Here is a 21,031-nt window from a genome sequence, read left to right as displayed (position 1 = left end):
ACTGCTGCCCCAGGGGTAGGGAGGGCAGGCCTAAAGAGCAGGGAGCAGTAACAGGTCCCCACTGGCTCTTGCTGCCTCCCTCACCGCAGAAAGGATGGAAGGGACAGGACCTGCTCAGAGCAGAGCCGGTGCCCAGAGCCCATGCAGAAGAGTGAGTCCCACACCCTCGTCGGCCCATCAGGCCCCATGAGGAGTAGGGAGGAGGGTCCAGCAATCCAGAGGCTCTTGTCCTGGGCTCCTGTCTGAGCAGTGGCTGCCTGGAGGCCCTCCAGCTCATTTCTCGAGGCCCACTGTGGGCCCTCTTCCTCTGGGAAGGAAGCCTTCCTCCACCATCCCAACCTTCTGGAATGGCTTATTCCTCTGACACACACCCTCACTTGTCACACCACCAGATGGGTGCATCACGTCGGCCCGACTTGTATAATGGTTTGTGTGTTTGCTTGTCTCTTCCATTGGACTGTTTCTCCCCGAAGCGGGTGCCTTGCCCGCTTCTCCTCAACACCTGCACCCCGGCCCGCACTCAGCTCCAGGCTGGGAGGGCACAGAGCAGGCTCTCGCTCCTCTGTTGGGTGACGGGGTGGGGGGGTGCAGGGGCGGGGCCGAGAGGTCTTTGGCTTAGGAAACATGCCTGCAGGCTTTGAGCCCTTGCAGAGTGGCAGGGAAGGGGAGAGGCCTTGGCCTCCAGGTCTCCAGCCCGCGTGAAGGTTGCGGTGGTGGGGGTGGAGGCTTGACGTTCAGGGCTGGAAGGGAAGGTGCGGAGGGCGGACTGGGAGGCCGGGGACCAGCACCCCCGCTCCTCCGGGCGTGTACACGTGCGCCCTCCCGCACATGCGCCTCCGCGGCGGCGAAGCGGAACCGGCCGCGGGTTATTCCCGGGCAGGCCGCGCAGATAATGCTCAAGGCCCGGCTGCTGCCGTCCTGCGGGGGAGGGGGGCGGTGAGGGCCGGGAGCCAGGGGGAGCCGGGCTGGGGAGGTCGCAGGGCCAAAGCGCACAGCTGTTGCTGATGTCAGAGGCGGCCACTGACTGCAGGAGGGGTGCTGGTGACCTCCCCCAAGGCCGGGCCCTCGTCTTCCTTCCTCACGGTTTCCAGGACCGGTGACCGGTTAACCCTCACTGTCCCTCTGAGCAGTGAGGTGCAGGAGACGGGACTGTCATCTGCCGGGGCCCCGGAAGTCCTCTGTATCTGTATCTGGCTTGGCTTCCCGAGGAGGGCAGGCCCGGGGAGGAGACCGTGCGCAGGCGGTGCGGGGGCGGGCGGGAGGCCGGGGCGCGGGGCGAGGCAGGGCTGGGCGCGCCGGGTCGCTGCGGCTCTGCGTGCGGGGGCCGCCAACCGTGTGGAGTCTGCAGGGACCAGGATGCGACACCTCCCGGCGCTCCGGGGAGGAAGGGACGTTCGAGCTGAGTGTGGAAAGTGTGGGTAGGAGTTGCTGGGTTTGAGAAGGCGGGTGGGGTGCGGGGTGTTCCGGGGAGAGCGCGGGGCCAGCAGCCCCAGGAAGGAGGCACCGGTCGCAGGCGGGGAGGAGCGGCGGCGGGTGCGGGACCGCGGAGTCCCAGGGCGGGCGCCCGAAGATTCCTCGGCAGGGCAGGAGGCGGGCTCCCCGGGCCTGGGCAGGCGGGGCGGGGGCGCCGGGACGGCAGGGGCAGGCAGCACAGAGCTCGCAGGTGTCACACCGGGTGTCACGTAGCGACGGGCTCCGGCCTATGCCCCCACCCACCCCACCCCCGGCTGCCTCTTGCTTCGTGATTGCCAGCCGCTCCCTTCTTCCTTCTGAAATCCCTGATCTGTGAAATGGGGGTATGTTCTCCTTTCCTTTTCCCTTGTATGGCCCTCCCGAGGGGTGGTTATAAGGCTGCGAACAGGTGACCATACATCAGGAGCCCACGAGAGGAAGTCCAGACCTCTTAGCCCCACGTCTGGGCCCGCCAGTGGCTCACACCCTGGCTGTCTTCTCCAGTGCCCACGTCCACGTGCAGCTCGCTCACAGCATCACCTCCCCTCAAGGCCTCCCTTCCTCCCACCTCACTCTGCTTCTTTGTTTCCTTTTCTTTTTCTTTGTTTCTTCTTTTTAAAGATTTTATTTATTTGTTCATGAGAGACACGGAGAGAAGGCAGAGACATAAGCAGAGGGAGAAGCAGGCTCCTCGCAGGGACTGGGATGGGGGACTCCATCCCGGGCCTCGGGGACCACGACCCGAGCCCAAGGCAGACGCTGAACCGCTGAGCCACCCAGGAGTCCTTCACTCTGCTTCTTTAACTAGAATTCAATACTTTTCCCTTTGGGCCACCTTGATAAATGTGTATCACAGTATCAGTAAGACTACTGCCCGATCCGACCCTCCCTCCCACACACCTCGTTTTATTTTATTTTATTTTATTTTATTTTATTTTATTTTATTTTATTTTATTTTAATTTAATTTAATTTTATTTTATTTTATTTTATTAGAGAGAGAGAGAGAGAGAGAGAGAATGAGGGGGAGGGGCAGAGGGAGAAGGAGACTCCCTATTGAGCAAGGGGGCTGGCCAGGCACCCCTGAAAATACTTTTATTTTATTTTATTTTATTTTAAATATTTTATTTATTCATGAGAGACACAAAGAGACAGAGACACAGGCAGAGGGAGAAGCAGGTTCCCTGCAGGGAGCCTGTTGCAGGACTCAATCCCAGGACCCTGGGATCAGGTCCTGAGCCAAAGGCAGACGCTCAACCACTGAGCCAACCAGTGGCTCACTCAGTCAGTGGTGCCCCAAGACTATTATTTTAGAGCAGTTTTAGGTTCCCAGCAAAACTGAGAAGAAGGTAGAGATTTTTTATACACCCCCTGCCCCCACACAGGCAAGTCCCCCTCTTTTACACGTCTGTAAGCTCGATAAAGACCTGTAAACTCCACTAGAACTTGGATCCTTTGCAAATTCTCAAATCCCCAGCGCTTAGCACAGTGGTAGTTAATTGATACTGAATCAATGTTTAATGGATGATTGGAAACATAGAACCTGGTACCTTGTAGATTCTCAGTAAGTACTGATTTTCTTCCATCTCTTAATGGTGGTCAACCTGGAAGTAAGGGCAGGTCCTGGGCTGCTTATAGGGTATATGCTTATTTAGGATCAAAAGAATGTGGTATTTCCCTCCCAAGGCACCATTGTGAGGCGGCAGCAGAAAGTCAGGGAAGTTTGACTCATTGGCCTTGAGGTAATTATGGATTACCTCCCTTTAGAATACGTTTTATGTCGTCAGTATCTTAATTTTTTTTTAAAGATTTTATTTATTGGAGAGGTGGGCGGGGGGTGGGGGTGACTGGGTGACGGGCACTGAGGGGGGCACTTGAGGGGATGAGCACTGGGTGTTATTCTATATGTTGGCAAATTGAACACCAATAAAAAATAAATTTATAATAAAAAATTATTTTATTTATTCATGAGAGACACAGAGAGAGGCAGAGACACAGGCAGAGAGAGAAGTAGGCTCCATGCAGGGAACCCGACATGGGACTCAATCCTGGGACTCCAGGATCACGCCCTGAGCCAAAGGCAGATGCTCAACCGCTGAGCCACACAGGTGTCCCAGGATCTTAATTTTTAATCCGAGTTAGCCAACATTATTTCAGAAGGTATCCTTATTTGTACAAAGGAGACTGTTAAGTGTCAGTTCATCAAGGGAATGAAGTCGATGCCAAGAGTCTGGCACATGTCAGGGATTCAGATGATAGTAGCTGACAGCTGGACACTCCTTCTGGGCCAGGCATGATTCTAAGCTCTTTATGCATATTAGCTCACTTTATCTTTATAGCCACCAACCAAGGAGTTGGTGCTATTGTTGTGCCGATTTTACAGATGAGGAATTAGAGGCATCGTGCTAAGCAGCTTGACCAAACTCAGACAGCTATGAAGAAGCCAGGCAGTCTAGTCTGTGCTTTTGGTTACATAACTTAACCTTTAAAAATTTCGTGTTTCTGGGGGCACCTCGGTGCTGCAGTCAATAGAGTGCCCAACTCTTGATTTTGGCTCTGGTCATGATCTCAGGGTCTTGAGATCGAGCCCCAAGTTGGGCTCCATACTCAGTGGGGAGTCTGCTTGAGATTTTCTCTCCCTGTCCCTCTGCCCCTCCTGCTCTTGCATGCATGCACTCTCTAAAATAGGTAAATGAATCTTTAAAAAAAATCTCGTGTTTGTCTCTGGAAACCAGGGCCAAGAGTTGCCTCTCATAAGCTATCATACCTGGGATATAGTAGTCATTCAACAAACTTGGAGCAATGAATGATTTATTCAAATTATATTTGGTCCATTGCTCTCCCTTCACTCTCCATCTCCCACAGGTGAGCCAGGCTTTGGGTCTCCTTGCCCAGAGATTTGGGCAGGGAACACCAAACTTTCTGCCTTTTGGAATAGCCTAAACCAGAAGAGCAAACTGAAGGCGGGTAGGCTGAATTTTTCTTTTTAAGATTTTATTTATTCATGAGAGACAGAGACAGAGAGAGAGAGGCAGAAACATAGGCAGAGGGAGAAACAGGCTCCATGCAGGGAGCCTGACTGCAGGACTCGATCCCAGGACCCCGGGATCACTCCCTGAGCCAAAGGCAGATGCTCAACCGCTGAGCCACCCAGACGTCCCAGGTGGGCTGAATTTAACCCAGAAGGTTTTTTTTTTATTTTGCCTCTTTTGACCTGTACACTATTATAAGAAAATTTTTAATTCATTGCCAACATACACTAAAGTGACAGGAAACAGATCAGTGGTTGCCAGGGAGTGGGAAGGAGGGAGAAGTTAAATTCAATGGGACAGGGTCATGGGCACCTAACTATATGTAATTAACTCATAGAGCTGTGTACTGAAAGAGGGGATTTTACTGAAAGTAAAATCTTAGAGATAAATTCTCAGGCCATCTGGATATTTAACCTTGAGATACACTGAGCCCTTGTTCTTTTTGTCCTTGCTACAGGCTAGCTGGCTGCCCAGAGTAGCAGCATCTGAGGCCGTTTCCTACCGCTGGGTCCAGCCAAGTGGCAGCTATAAAGTCTCTTGCTCTCCATGGTGGGGGGGGGAGGGGAGGCGCAGAAGGATGATCCAGGGGGCACTGGAGGGTGATCTGCAAGATGGGAGTAGGGGGCTGCTGTTGAAAGGAAAACAAGTTGAAGAGTATATTCTTTCCTTCCAACAACCTTGACAAGTCCTCCCCTACTCCCAAAGTCCATGTTTCTCTGGGATGCTCTTCCACACATTTTTTTACACCATGTATCTCCATTCCTTACACCTGAAGGGCTGTGGTCTGCAGTGAAGGCTGCCCCACAGTAAGAGCCTGTCTCCACATTCAGCATAAGGATCTTGGGCAGCCCCAGTGGCTCAGTGGTTTAGCGCCACCTTCAGTCCAGGGTGTGATCCTGGAGACCTGGGATGGAGTCCCAGGTAGGGCTCCCTGCATGGAGCCTGCTTCTCCCTCTGCCTGTGTCTCTGCCCCTCTCTCTCATGAATAAATAAATTTTACAAACAAACAAAAAAGCATAAGGATCTCTACTAATTACTCCTGTTGGCTGCTTGGTGGGTCCAGTTGTCATGTTCAGTCTCACTGGCAAAAACCTGGCATCTCTTGGATTTAATTTACAGTTGACTTTTTGTTTTTTGTACAGTTGACTCTTGAACAACATGTTTGAATTACGCAGGTACACTTATAAGTGGTTATTTTGATAAATCTAATATAGTACTCTAAATGTATTTTCTCTTATGACTTTTTTATTTCAGAAAGAGGGAGAGGGGAGGGAAAGGGAGAAAGAATCCTCAAACAGATTCCTTTCTGAGCTCGGGCACCCAACACAGCGCTCAGTCCCAGCATGGGGTTAGATGGCAGGACCTGAGATCATGACCTGAGTCAAAACCAAGAGCCAGCCACTTAACTGGCTGAGTCACCCAGGCACCCCCTTGTGTGATTTTTTACTAACATTTTCTCTAGCCTACTTTATTGCAAGAATACAGTATATAATACATATAATATACAAAATATGTTAATCAGGGGATCCCTGGGTGGCTCAGCGGTTTAGCGCCTGCCTTTGGCCCAAGGGGCAATCCTGGAGTCCCGGGATCGAGTCCCACATCGGTCTCCCGGCATGGAGCCTGCCTCTCCCTCTGCCTGTGTCCCTGCCTCTATGTCTATCATAAATAAATAAAATCTTAAAAAAATGTTAATCAAGTGTTTGTTATTCATAAGGCCTCCAGTCAACAGTAGGCTCTTAGTAGTTAAGTTTTTGGGGAGTCAGGAGTTACATGGGGATTTTTGACTGTGTACAGGAGGGTGTGTTCCTAACCCCTGTATTGTTTAAGGGTCACCTTTAGGAATCAACTGCATTGGTAGAGCATGTGTGCATGTGAGCTTTTATCACAGCTGATATTTCCTGCTCAGCTCACATTAACCCCAGTGACAGCTCAGACAACTCTCCTGCTACTCTTTCCTTGATTAACTGGCAGGGTTGGTTTTAGCTTAAAGCTGGAGGATTGTTTCAGCATTGGAGCATCAGCCTGCAACATCTACCACCAGGATGCCTTCTTTGTACCTCACAGGGAATCCTGGCTCTTAATAGGAAAAGTGGGATAGAGCTCATCTTGTAGCATGCCTTTTGAAAGGTGACAGATAACCCAGATAGGTATGTATGTATAACTTGCTTGGGAGGAGAATAGGGGTATGGAACTGTTTGTCAACTATCTCCCTTCTAGTATTTTCTTGCCCAGTACAATTCCTGGGATTGGCTCTGGAGCTGTGCTGCCATGAATCTCCTGTATGGCTCCGAGACTACAGGTTGCCCAGTGCGTCTGCCTGAGCCTGCCAGCCTCTACTTTTGGGAGCAAAACGAGACCACTTTCCAGCCACCTTCAACTCTATGCAATACCTCTGGGATTCACCCTGATATGGCCTGTTAGCTTATCAGAGCTGGGGGAAGATTGTGATTTTATTTAAATTTTTAAAGATTTTATTTATTTATTTATTTATTTATTTATTTATTTATTTATTTATTTATTTATTTGGGGGGGGTGGAGAGGGAGGGAGAGAGAGAGGGAGGGAGGAGCGGGGTGGGGGGCAGAGGGAGAAGCAGACTCCCTGCTAAGCAGGGAGCCTAATGTGGGATCCCAAGACTCTAGGCAGATGCTCAACTGACTGAGCCACCCAGGTGCCTCAAGGCTGTGGTTTAAACAAGCTAAGAGCATGTAACATAAGATCAAGAGCCAAGGAAAGGGAAAAAGAACAGCTAAGAGAGAGAGAGATATGCTTTGAACTCAATTTTATCAGATTAAAGATGGACAGGAAAGGAGCTTTGGTAGATCATCCTTATTGGTTTCCCAAAAAAGCAGTGTCATGGGAAACCCTATTGGAAGAAACTTTGTTTTTAAGATTTTACTTATTTGACAGAGAGGCAGAAAGAGAGATTAAGAGAGAGGTCACTAGCAGGGGGAGCTGCAGAGGAGAGGGAAAAGTAGACTCTCCTTGCTGAGCAGAGAGCCCCATGTGGGGCTCAATCCCTGGACTTGGGTATCATCACCCAAGCTGAAGGCAGATGCTTAACCAGCTGAACCACCCAGGTGCCCCTGAAGAAACTATTAAAGATAATGAAGTATGAACTGAGGTGGAGTCTGAAATGTAACAGAAGAGTGTGCCAGCAATGGTCCAGGAGAAAAAGCACCAGCTTTCAGTATCTGCAAAAAAGGTTGGGCCAGGCAGAGCAGAGGGCAACCATTGTACTGAGCAGCCTGGAGACTGAGGAAGGAAGCAGGTAGTCCAGTTTCATCCTTTCAGTATAATTCTTAGCTGTTGCCTGTGTGACTAAGGTCAGGAAGCAATGATCAAAACCTGCTAAGGCCAAGGAATTCTATTGAGGATATAATGTCCCTTTTGCTCATAAGCCATAACTCTTGTTACTGCCTTTGGAATCGTTTGAAGGAGGTTGAAAATAAGATAACTATAGTGAATCCAGATTTCTTAAAGGTGTCAGAGGTTCTGAAACAGTGGTGCTTGGGAAAAAAAAATGTACTTCTATTGGACTCTCAGTATCTTCTCGTAGTTAAAGTGACACATGTTTGTCAAAGGTTGGTGCTGGGCCTTGTCCCTTTCTGGTGTGTTAATAACAAATTCTGGGTATTAAACTTTAAGATTAGAGGCAAGAACTAGATGCATCATTACATGCAACAGTTTCTTCACAAATTATCTAATTTAAAACCAACCCAATGATGAATAGCTCAGCAGTCAAATGGTTGATAGGCATTTGGGGGTAATTTTAAAAACACCTGACAAAACATTAAGTATACTTAATACTATCAGTAATTCAGACACAGGAGTGGAAGAAGTGGATTTAAGTATCTTATGAAAAGGAAAAGGATGTCCTTGGTCAACATGCCATAAAAAGAAAATTATTCTTTAACTGTAATTCTGAATTAACTGTAATTGAATTCAATTCAATTAATTGAATTAATTGTAACTGAATTAACTGTAATTCTACAGTTAAAAAAACTGAGAGAGGTGCTTGGGTGGCTCAGTCGGCTAAATATCTGTCTTTGGTTTGGGTCATGATCTCCAGGTCCTGGGATCAAGCCCCCCATCAGGCTCCTTGCTCTCTCTGCCTCTGCTTTTTCCCCGCCATTCGTTATTTCTTTCTCTCTCTTAAATAAATCTTAAAAAAAAAAAAAGATTTTATTTGTTCATGATATATCTATATCTATCTCTCTCTCTCTCTCTATGTATATATATATATATATACATAGAGAGAGAGAGAGAGAGGGGCAGAGACACAGGCAGAGGGAGAAGCAGGCTCCATGCCGGGAGCCTGACGCGGGACTCGATCCTGGGACTCCAGGATCGTGCCCTGGGCCAAAGGCAGGCGCCAAACCACTGAGCCACCCAGGGATCCCTCTGTTAAATAAAATCTTAAAAAAACAAAAAACAAAAAAAACACAACACAACACAACAAAACCCAAGAGTCAGAGAGGGGAACTGAGAGAGAACAGTGTCTCTCCTGACGTGTCTGAACTCCTCGTTTGGTACACTGCCCAACACTACCCTGCACTCTTGAAATCGGTATATTATACATCCGGGCAGTCAACATCATACCATCTCCCCAGGTCATCAGCCAAGAATAACCTAGATTATCAGTCCCTGAAACACCACTTAGTTTCTGCTCCTTTATGATGACAGCACAAGAGGCTCAAGACACAATCCCAAGAACCAGAAAATCTAACCAAATTAACAGAAGATTTGGAGAAAAAGTCACCTTAGTAAAGTGCTGGGTCTCATGGGAACGCAGTTTGGACTGGCTGTTGGTGAAGCAGTAACAGCAGGTATGGTTGTAATGCTGTTTCTCAAAACCGAGGCTTCTGATACCATCAGTTAACTGTAAAACTTCACTGAAAGCTCCTTCCTCAAGCCTCCTCAAGCCCTTGAGCTCCTCCACACTTCAAGAAAAGGTGTTTTTCTTATTAGACAAAAATATGAAAAGGGGAGAGGGGAAGACCTGCAAGATATTTAGGGTGAAAATATTCCTTCATAAGCCACTAGCAAATTGGAATTGTCGCTGAAGGGAGAAATCCCAGTGTGGACAGCTTATACCTTTGAGAGCAGAAACTTAATTTTATCTATTCATTGGAGGCAACTCAAACTTAGGAAATAGCATGAGTTTTCAGATTATTTTATTTACAAGTAAACGGAGAATGTCTCCTGTGAACACTAATTTGAGACAAGAAAGGCAACATAAAGCAGGGTTGCCAGCTCCACAGTGATCAAAATGATGTGTCAAAAGATCCTTGCCTCTGTTTTTTTTTTATTTAACAATGATTTTTGTCATTAAAAAGGGGGGGAAAGTGATTTCATGTTGTTCATGTGAAAGAACTCAAAAAGGACTTTTCAATACTCTACAGTCTCTAGTCAAATGAGTGAAGTGATCAGGATGTCACTTTCATTCAGTGACAGCCTTGTTCCCCAAAAGCAACAGCCTCTGAGCAAATGATTAATACTCGTCAAGGGTATCTGCCCGAGGAATGGAGAGACCCCGATCCTTCAGAGCTTGAACTTTCAGCTTCTCAGCTTCCAGCTTGGTCTGCTGTTCTACCCTTTGTTCTTCTAGGATTTCTTCAATAGACACTTGCTGGAGGGGTGTGTCACTCTCCTTTTCCAAGTCCTACAAAATAAGCAGGGTTGAAAAACTTCAACTGATAACCAAGAATAGAAAACATTACAGACCATTAGGCAAATGGATTCCTATGTCAGGCTTGGGTTATTTATCATAATTGTTACATGGCTGAAATATCCTTTTCCTGGGGACAGAGAAGCTTCCTAGAGAAATGGATGGCCACACTACTACAAAATACATACTTATATGAATGTGGTGGTAGGGATCGCTATCAGTGTGTATCACAGAGCTTTAAGTTACCTGCAGTCCTACAATACTCAAAGACTGCTTTTCTTAAAAAAAATTACATATTCATATATATGCATGAAGAGCTGTCTCCCCAACCCAAAGGATCCAAAAGAGAAGTTACTGAGGGCCAGATGGCTTTAAGTAAGTTTTGTATTTTTACATGATCAAAGTCAGCTTAATTCCTGGGGGTTTTGGCTCACTAAGAAGGTAGAGAACGTTGATTCAAAGAAGCACCCCTCACCCAAAGAGAATAAACTGCCCCTCTGTTCCATTAACCAGGAGGCTTTAAATCATAAAGCAAGATTCTTTCCCCCTCTATGGCAACAAATCTACAGAAAACCTTAATAGACCGGTTAGGTCACTAAACTAGTTTCACTCCAATATATTTCTCCACTGTTTTAATTACAGTATTTTTGTTTTTAAAAAAGTCATTTTTTCTGTTATTTTAAAAACACACGTGTACTGTATGAAATTTAGAAAACGGACGAGCAGAAAAATTACCCATAATTCTAGTATGAAACAATATTTTGGTGAATAGCTTTCTAATTTTTCCATGTATATATTGACTTGAAACCCCACAAAGCAATTAATTGTAATTTTTTCACTTACTCTGGCATAAGACACTTAATTTTTTTTTAAAGTAGGCTCCACATCCGGCACAGAGCCCAGCATGGGGCTGATATCAAGACCTGAGCTGAGATCAAGAGTTGGATGTTCAACCAACTAAGCCACCCAGGTGCTCCTATGCTTAATATTTTTATGTTTGAACACCATACAAGTATTTGGTAACTAATCTTATGCTGCAGAACCTTGCTATAAAAGCATCTCACTATCCATAGATTCAACTTATTCTCCTTAAAATGAACATACAGGTATTATTCTGTGTTTCTGTAACATGGAAAGACTATATATATGGGATATTCTTATTTCTTATCTTTTTTCTATGATTTTCAATCTTAAAATTCTGGGAAGGCATCAACACACAAACCCTCAGGACACTCCACCCTACTGCTGGGTACTAACACCACATGTGTTGCCAAGGCCTCAGAACCCACAGGCAGTGACATCAGGTGGAAGATCTTCACCAGAGAGATTAGAATGAAAGCCACACAAATTATATAAGCAAGTCCTGCCTTGGCTCGAATGTTAGCTGCCCTGGGCAAAATGTATCTTATCAAGTATAACCAGCCCTAACAACCCATGTGTAGCAGCTGAAGGGAAGACAATGTTCTTGGCATGGTATACTGCCTCTTGGACTTCTCAGTAAGTTATTCATTGAGTTGTTCATGTGGTTATGATGATGCCAATTTCCAACAATCAGTTTTATTACTTAAGGCTGTGTGCATCATCATCCTTGAGGCAGAATCTAGGGACTTCCTAAACAACAGATGTTTACAGACTCTAAATGGTTTCTGGGTATGAGTTTCTCTTGGGTGGGTACTTAATTTCTTCACACTGACTATTGATTGGTTCCTACAGCTGTGTAACCATTCTGAACCACAAGGCTTATAGCCTTACCACTGTAAAATTCCGCAGCATCCAAACCATTACCATTCAAGAGTACTTTCTCCACAAAAGAACTCCCAGGAAACAACGAATCTTCACGAACAAATTCAAGTTCCCTCCCTTTCCTCACATACATATACATCTACACAGGGGCACATTTGTGCCAATGCAACTGGCACACAAAGCATTTGTGGTGTCTACAACTAAAAAAAAACTGAAGCAGAGTATGTGTAAATATTTTAACTTAAATCATTTTTTCCTGATAGCAAGTCATGTTTCCTCTTTAAAAATTAAATTGAGAAAAGTATAAACAAACAAAAAAAAAATCACGCATACTCCTACTGTCCAGAGATGGGTTAGCCCTTCTTTATATACTGGCAGAAGAGCACTTTACTTTGTAGTCCTTTACTACTGCCACTCCCCACACCTCACGGTGCTGTATTTCAATCTCTACATGTTACAACGAGATGACAATTCCTACAGCTGAAACATGCGAAAAATGATCTACTGAACCAAAATTATCAATCACAAAAACACTTTCAAAATTAGAAAAAAATATTTTCTACATTTCATAGGAGGACTTAACAATATTGCTATTAAGACTATTGATTAGTCATCTCTAGCTAACTGTTTCAACTTGAAGTCTCTGAGCCAACCTGACCCTGGCATAGATTATCTCCTTACTTTTCCAAACAGCTTATTGTTAAAAATCACTACAGACCAAACCACTTCACTTCAAAGAATTCCGTAAACCAGATATAAGATGTGGTTAGGTATTGAGAAACTACTGAAAATGTTAAATGCCAAAGTTTTTTAGTTTAATTTTCCTGGCAAACCCAATAATCAAAGCAAAACCAAAGGTTTTAAACTAGGGATTTTTCTTGGTTTTTTTTTTTTTTTTTTTTTTGAGTAAATATTTTATGTAAAATATAATAAAATTTTATCTTCTTTTAAAAATGTCTGAGAACCACCGTATTGGACATCTGAAACTAATATAATACTGTATGCTGGGGCACCTGGGTGACTCATTTGGAGGAGCATGTACCTCTTGATCTTGGGGTTGTGAGTTCAAGCCCCATATTGGGTATAGAAATTACTTAAAAATAAAATCTTTATAAAAAAAAATAAAAAAACTACTGTATGTTAATTGGAATTAAAATAAAAACTTAAAAAGCCAAAAAACCCCACCAAGTCTGAGTACATCTATTAGCTATATAAGTTTTCTAATAGTTTTGTATGTATTTATATATGCCTACATATAGACATGTGCATATGTATGGTTATGTACATGTACATACACATACACACACACAGACCTACTACAGTAACAACATTTTAGAAGACTTAACTTTTCACCTGCCAACTGGTCTTCCTGGCATAGGTATAGAGGTATCCTCTTTGGTTGTGAGCTATGATCCAACGGAGGCTGAGCTCCATTCTCAGGAGTTAACAGAGAGGCTTTTCCTATAGGCCTCTTCTTTCTTTCCCCTTCCCCCCCTTAAAAGACAGGAACATCACAATGTATATGCAATGTCTTTCCCTCAAGCATTGCTCAGTAGCTCTAGGTCATGAAAATCTACTTGTAACCAATTGTTTAAAAGACTGCAAAATATTCCAATTGAGCATCTGCCTTTGGCCCAGGGCATGATTCCTGGCCGGCTCCCTACAGGGAGCCTGCTTCTCCCTCGGTCTCTGCCTCTCTCTCTCTCTGTCTCTCTCATGAGTAAATAAATAAAATCTTAAAAAAAAATTCCAATGCACATAAATCACACTTTATTAATTATTCACCTCTTGTTAGGTATTAAGTTTTTTAATTTTCTGCTGTTAGAGATAGCAGAAATAACATATTAATGAACATGTTTTTACAGTATGGCATTTTTATATCAGGTAAAATCAACAATACTTTGTTGCTAATGGGATCAAAATCTTTAAAATGCCAAGTGGCACTGAAACAAAGTTAATTATTCTCTCTAGTTTTCCTTTTACGTCTGTAGCTCTCCTGAACTAATGTGCTAGTTTCTGCTAGAAGCTGGATGCAATGTGGAAAATATACTTTTTCCTTCTTGAAAAGAAAAAGAAACCTAGCTAGCATAATTATGAAGACCCACAGCAGCTTAACAATTTTCACTTACTATTTCTCCTAGTAGGACCACATTTTCTCCTCTGACCACAAAAATCCCTCGAGGAATATCACCGTATTTTTTGCCCACATGAATACGCTCCACAGTCTGATGTAGCACTAAATTAGCTATAAGTGTATAGGGAAGAAATAAAGATATTTAGTTTAAATTATTGGGTAAAGGTCTGTTACTCCAATAATCAGTTATTTTGAGTAGAAAAGATTTCGCTAAACATGATCTCCAAACTTTCTAATTCCGGGAAAAGCTAAAATTTTGAATAGTCTTCTTCTGTTTCATTAAGACACACCACTTAGGAGACTCCTAAACAGATGGAAACTGAGAGAGTATTGGGTATTATGTTGCATTAACATGAATGATGGTGGGGACCAGTTACAAGAATTAAATTCCTTTACATCAGTGAGATTGTGACTATCGATGTGATTATAAGAAAATATAAATAGTCGGGATACTTGGAAGAATCTAAAGCCTAAATAACTGGAGAGGTCAAAATTCGTTTTTAGACAAAAAAACAAGTTTTCCTCTGTTGTGTAGGTTTGTGTATATGATGATTTACCAAAGATTTAACTTTGTTTCAGTACTTAGGATTCATTTAACCCAGTGCAGGTATCCATGGATTATGATACACAAAAACCTCTTTTCACTTTGTGAGATAACTGTACCTGGTAATGTGAGAATAAAGTCAGTATTTGCTACTTTTCCCCCAAGGTATTTTGATGAATTTGACAAAAGATTCAGAACCCCAGTCTGTTGTTAATAATTATTATTATTTTTAAATTGATATTATTTGTCTCATTTGAAGAAAAGCAAATATCTCTATCTTCTGTAATTCCTCTAAGTGTTTCAATTATGTTGCTTTTCCTTATGCCCAAATCCATTAGGAAATGTCCAACGAATGTTGATATGAACTGAGAAGTTCCTTGAAACAGAAGCAAATATAGATCTCTTTAGAAAAATGCAAGATGCAAAACAAAGACTGAGACTCTTTTGGGTCTGCTGTATCTCTCAAGTGTAAAATCTTGAGCTTAAAGTTGGGACCCCAAAAAGTTCAGGAAATGCTTTCTATACAATTTTCATTGGACAAGGGGGATTACCTTCAGTGCAGGAACTGCTCTGAAGAATAGTCGCACCCAAGCAATGTACAAATGAGCAGCTTTTTCAGTGGCCTGAGTTTATTTCTATCGTTTGGCTCCCTCTACTGGGGAAAATAAAAAACAGTCCAAAACATTGTAATCCTATGTTCTAGTGAAAACCAGTTTTAGAAATACAAGCTAAAAACAAAAACAAAAACAAAAAACAAAAAAGAAATACAAGCTTGTAAATACTAACTTTTGAATCACCTGATCGTAATTTAGAAAAAAAGGACATAATGACTCAAAAACAGTATTCCATTATGCCAGACACTTGAAAAAGTTGCAGGATTAATGTCAACATTTAGTAACACAAACATACAAAAGCAGCTCTTATTATTCAGAGTATAAGTCTATAACTAGTACATACCAAATTGATCAATGCTTCTTAAAAAACCTATAAGCGTCCTTCCATCTCGAAGCAGGACCAAGTGCTTTTCTAGGGAGAGGAAAAAAGATCTTTAAAAATGAGAACTGTTAGCTTCAGCGAGTTTACAGGATTAATAATAAAAAAAAAGTTAATAGTTTAAGCTCTACCACTTCTCCCAATGTATTTAAGGCAGAATTAATTGGGAAATTAGTGGAAGGACCAAGGGATCCTGGGGTTTAGATGACAAGATTCCTGGTGAAAAGGATCCGAGTCATGTGGCAGAGTGGGCAAAGGACTGGGTGAGTTGACTGGAAGCCAGCCTCCCAGGTCTAGATGTTAATGTTGGCAGTTAAATCCTCCCAGTGTCATGTCAGTTTCTATATCCAAGGATTGAGGAGGTCTAGATAACCTTTATGGTCTTAATACTAGAATTATTTTCCTCTCAACTTAGAAGAGCTTCTATATCACATTTTGGGATCAGGGAAGGTTTTGAATAAAAACAATGCCTCAGACAGGTAAAATGAGCATGAGCAAAAATTCAGTAATATTTTTTGAGAGCCAACCACTGGTCTGGGGCTTAGATATACCGTAGAGAAGACGACTCAAAGTCACCAACCTTATCAACATATATTCCTGGTAAAGGAAGACAAACAAGTAAAAAAAAAAAAAAAAAAAAAAAGACCCACTGTGATTAATACAATGGAATAATACACAAGATAGCAGGATAGTATGATGAAGAGAGAGGGGAAGTAGCTACAGAAAAGAGAGTGGCTAGGGAAAACTTCTAAGAGAGACTTTGAGCTGCACTGAGGAACGACAAGTTGCTAGAATGGCCAAATTCATTCATCGATCATCTTTAATGATGCAGTTAACTGCATCTTTTTTCTTTAATGATGTGCATAAAGTACTTTCTAGAAGCATAACAGAGAAATAAGACAGTGATTCTTCCCTGAAGGAATTTGTAGTCTTCTTTGGGTTATAATTAAGTTCCATAAGAAAGCAAATCTTAATTATATGAGATTGAGAGAAACTAGCTAGCTAGAGGAGGTATCTGAATTGAGCCTTGAAAGATCACTTTTGGCCTCTGCGATGAATGACAGGGAAAGAGAGAGAAAGGAGAATCTGCAATTTAGGAAGCAGGGGGGAAAAGGCCTGTATGTATCCATACGTTTGGCTAAAAATGTGGGATATAAAGGGAAGTCAAAGGATATAAAGTCCAAAAAGTACCAGAAGCAGGTTCAGTTTGGTTTATACTTCACAAGAAAACATTGAAGTATGAACTGACAGAAAAGGGAAAGCAGAATGTGAGACATGAAGAAAAAACCTATACCAAGGCCAATGAGAAGGAAAAGGCAACAGAACTAAGACTGTGTAGTTCTGTTTTGTTTTTTAAAGATTTTTCATTTATTTATTCATGAGAGAGAGAGGCAGAGACACAGGCAGAAGGAGAAGCAGGCTCCATGCAAGGAGCCCAACGTGGGACTCGATCCCAGGTCTCCAGGATCACATCCTGGGGTTAAGGCGGTGCTAAACCGCTGAGCCACCCGGGCTGCCCTGTTTTTGTTTTTTAAATATTTACGTATCTTTGAGAGAGAGTGCATGCATGTAAGTGCTCACAGAGGGAAGGAGCAGAGGAGGAGAGAGAATACTCGATCAGACTCCATACTGAATGCAGAGCCCAATGTGAGGCTTGATCCCAGGACACTGAGATCATGACCTGAATTGAAACCAAGAGTCTTGGTTTAACTGACTGAGCCACCCACACACCCCAAGACTGTTTAGTTTTAAGTGATGGGAATTTGTAAAGGTAGAGTATGATTGTATGTGGGGGTGCTGAAGAAATGAGTTAAGAAGATGCAGGAATTTTTTAAAAGATTTATTTATTTGAGAGACAGGGAGGGAGGGAGGAAGAGAGAGCACTCAAGTGCACGAATGTGGGAGGGAGGGGCAGAGGGAGAGAGAAACTCTAAGCAGACTCTAAGGAGACCCCAAAGCTCGGTGGGGCTCCACCTCTTGATCCTGAGATCACGACCTGAGTTGAAACCAAGTAAGATGCTTAACTGACTGTGACATCTAGGCGCCACAAGATGTAGGAATTTTGAGTCATGACAGAACAGATCATTTATCAAAAGTTGGCAGTAAAAGATTAAAGTGAAAGACTGTTATTAGTGATTCTAAAGTGCTAATCAGGGCATCTACATAGAAATGTCAACAGGGAGTTGGAAATATAAGGCTAGAACGTCAAAGAGGTCAGAATTAGAGGAATTTCTGATAGGTCTACAAAGAGGTGATACAATTATAAAAGTCCAGGAGCTCTCCTAGAATTTTAAAGAAAAAAGCATGGGGCACCTGGGTGGTTCAGCTGGTTGAGCAGCTGGCTCTTGAATTCAGCTCAGGTCATGATCTCAGGTTCCTGGGACTGAGTTTCATGCTCAGAGGGGAGTCTGCTTGGGCTTCTCTCTCCCTCTTCCCACCCCCTAAAATAAGTAAACAAATCTTAAAAAACAAAAACAAACAAACAAAAAAACAAAAAAAGAGGCAGACCAAAGATAGAACCTAAGGGGCCACCTATTTTAGGGAACAGTTAAGAGTTGGAGGAGTGAGAAAATTAGCAAGTACCAGTGCTGGAGAAAACAAACAAACAAACAAACAAACAAACAAACAAAAAGAATTAAGAACCCAGTGGTATTAGTATCACAATATTACAGAGGAGAGGGAAGAACCCAGAAGAATGCATCAGATTTTGGCCTTTTAAGAATGCAGCTTCAGGGATCCCTGGGTGGCGCAGCGGTTTGGCGCCTGCCTTTGGCCCAGGGCACGATCCTGGAGACCTGGGATCGAATCCCACGTCGGGCTCCTGGTGCGTGGAGCCTGCTTCTCCCTCTGCCTGTGTCTCTGCCTCTCTCTCTTTCTGTGTGACTATCATAAATAAATAAAAATTTAAAAAAAAAAAAAAAAAAAAAAGAAAAGCACTCTGGGGATTTAAAAAAAAAAAAAAAAGAATGCAGCTTCAGTGTGATGATAACAAAAATCAGATTGCAGGTATAATGGAGGTGGTCTACTGCAGGTGGTCAGGAAGTAGAATCAAAATGGAGAGGATTCAAAATGTTAAGGGGTAGGGGGATCCCTGGGTGGCTCAGCGGTTTAGCACCTGCCTTAGGCCCAGGGTGTGATCGTGGGGTCCCGGGATCGAGTCCCATGTAAGGCTCCCTGCATGGAGCCTGCTTCTCCCTCTGCCTGTGTCTCTCATGAATAAATTTAAAAAATTTTAAATAAAATGTTTAAAAAAATGTTAAGGGGTAAAGATATGAAAAAGGGATGGGAGTTTGATGAGGAGACATAAGTGGAAAAAAAAGTATGAGATGGACAGACAAGAATAAGAATATACATGAATGGAAGGATCCAGGGAGAGAGAGAAGATACGAGAGAAAAAGGGCATTAATGGAAGAAATAGGGGAAGAAAGAATAATAAAAGACCACAGACTGAAAAGGAATACCTCCTACTCAGATGAGAGGATGGGTGCATATGCAGAAAGACTGAGGAGAAAGGAGGAAATTGTGTGTCGTTGGGGGGACAGCGAAGGGTACATAAGGAATGGTTTCAAACTTTTCAGTAAAGGAGGGGGCTTGGAGTCTACAAAGAAGGCGTTAGAGGGTTTGAGAACAAAAATTATTTTTAGTAGAACAGCAGGATTTATCAGGGGCTTCATATAATTCAGATACATAAAATGAGAGGTGGGCAGCCCCGGTGGCACAGCGGTTTAGGGCCGCCTGCAGCCCAGGGCGTGATCCTGGAGACCCTGGATCAAGTCCCACGTCAGGCTCTCTGCATGGAGCCTGCTTCTCCCTCTGCCTGTGTCTCTGCCTCTCATTCTCTCTCTGTGTTTCTATGAATAAATAAATAAAATCTTTAAAAAAATAAATAAAATAAAATAAAATAAAATAAAATAAAATAAAATAAAATAAAATAAAATAAGAGGTGGGGGCAAAAGGGCATCCACAGACAACTAAAATTGAATTTTTCATTACATATTACAGGTGGATTTGTGCAATTGTTATTTATATACAAATACAGTCCAATTCACACTACATTTTCTTTCAATAGCAAAATCACTAATTTGGATTTATTTACTGATTTGTTTTTAAAGATTTTATTTATTTATTTAACTGAGAAAGAGAGCACAAGCAGGGGGGAACAGCAGGCAGAGGGAGAGGAGCAGCAGGCTCCGCTGAGCAGAGAGCCCCATGTGGGGCTGGATCCCAGAACTCTGGGATCATGACCTGAGCCAAAGGCAAACACCTAACGGATTGAGCCATCCAGGCGCCCCACTAATTTGGATTTAAAGAATGATTTCAGACAACGAAGAGAGTATGATCACAGACTCACATTTTATTATTTTTTAAAAAATTGTATTTTGAAGTACTCTCTAAGTAACCCAAAGTGGGGCTGACCTCACAACTCTGAGACCAAGAGTCACCTGCTCTACTGACAGAGGCAGGCAGGCGCCCCAGGGACTCACTTCTTAAATTTGCATACATAATAACCGTGATTGTTGTAACTTGTTTGGAACTGTGTAAACCACTTTTGCAGCAATTATAAGTTAATGAGACAGACCACAGGATTTTAAAGGATTAGAAAATGTTGCTTGAGGAGTAATTCACAGAAGAGAGCTTAGAAAGGGACAGAGAGGAGTCTTTCTTTTGCGCAGGACCGAACTCTTCTTTAGAACAACGATGGGGAGAAAAGGGAGGTCTTTTTAGTACAAGTAAGAGAAAACCGTCGAACAGAAAAATAAGTTTGAAGTGATTCAGCCTTTCCAGAAAAGTCAATACCTTTGTCTGAAAGTGCTGAAGAACCTGACGGTAAAAGGATATTGCAAATGGCTACACAGCATAAAACCTGCGTTTACTGCCAATTAAGTCCAACCGCTGCTATCTTTTAAAACGTTCGTTTCTTAACGAATCCTTTCTCTACTCTCATTCGTCTACCAGTAACAAGCTGGTACTTCGATATATATTGCAGGTGGGAAAGAGTGGACGTGGGGAGGGGCAACTCTGGCGTCTGGGTCTTGGCAGCCGCGTCCCTCCAAAGCAGGAGTGAATTCTACAGCTTGTGGCTTATCGGCCCACGGGCTGGTGGAGGCTGCGAGACGCAGGAGAGAGGCAGGCGGCTAGGAGGTGGACAAATGGAGTGCCTGAGGCTCTTCACTCACGTGGAGCATGTCAACGCCGAACAGCCAGAAGCGTGCTAAAAACACTCCCCCCGCCCCAGACTCCTTCTAGGAGCTCCCCCTGAAGAGGTGTCCGCCCGGGAGGAAGGATCTCACCCGACTTCACGCAGAGGAGATGAGCTACTCACTGTCGATGTCCTCTATGAGGCTGGCGGTACCGGGCATATAGTTCATTTTGAGCTGAGATAAGGCTGCAGAGTATAGCGGCGGCGGGCCAGTGCGTCCAACACCTCCTTCTTTCTGACCGCAGTCGCCGCCTCGGCGGGAC

At 43.6% G+C, this 21,031-nt stretch overlaps 1 protein-coding gene and 1 long non-coding RNA gene across 3 annotated transcripts; one reads left to right on the top strand and one right to left on the bottom strand.

Moving 5' to 3' along the window:
* The first annotated feature begins 1,267 nt into the window (after positions 1-1,267).
* On the top strand, positions 1,268-6,177 carry LOC125752625 (uncharacterized). Of its 2 annotated transcripts, none has more exons than XR_007402589.1 (2): positions 1,268-1,414; positions 4,316-6,177. It is a non-coding gene; the product is annotated as an uncharacterized LOC125752625 (long non-coding RNA). The 2 variants fall into 2 exon arrangements; XR_007402588.1 differs by having other exon boundaries at positions 1,268-1,418.
* A 3,466-nt stretch (positions 6,178-9,643) lies between these two features.
* Positions 9,644-21,025, bottom strand: LSM1 (LSM1 homolog, mRNA degradation associated). The gene is made up of 4 exons (XM_025431037.3): positions 20,892-21,025; positions 15,533-15,601; positions 14,027-14,142; positions 9,644-10,148 (listed from the first exon to the last, which is right to left on the bottom strand). Exons 1-4 carry the CDS (start codon positions 20,935-20,937, stop codon positions 9,978-9,980), a joined length of 402 nt encoding a protein of 133 aa, XP_025286822.1. The 5' UTR covers positions 20,938-21,025; the 3' UTR covers positions 9,644-9,977.
* Between the last annotated feature and the right edge of the window lie 6 nt (positions 21,026-21,031).

The sequence above is a fragment of the Canis lupus genome, chromosome 16, assembly GCF_003254725.2.
Source record: "Canis lupus dingo isolate Sandy chromosome 16, ASM325472v2, whole genome shotgun sequence".
NCBI classification, from domain to species: Eukaryota; Metazoa; Chordata; class Mammalia; order Carnivora; family Canidae; genus Canis; species Canis lupus.
This window is presented reverse-complemented; position numbering and strand designations above follow the sequence as displayed.

Bases quoted from the DNA above. Each gene is read 5' to 3' on its own strand.
- LSM1 (XM_025431037.3), bottom strand. From the start codon at position 20,937: ATGAACTATATGCCCGGTACCGCCAGCCTCATAGAGGACATCGACA. The intron at 15,602-20,891 runs GTGAGTAGCTCA...TCCTCTCCCTAG, and splicing joins CCTCATAGAGGACATCGACA to AAAAGCACTTGGTCCTGCTT. The intron at 10,149-14,026 runs GTAAGTGAAAAT...CTTATTTTGTAG, and splicing joins TGGTCCTACTAGGAGAAATA to GACTTGGAAAAGGAGAGTGA.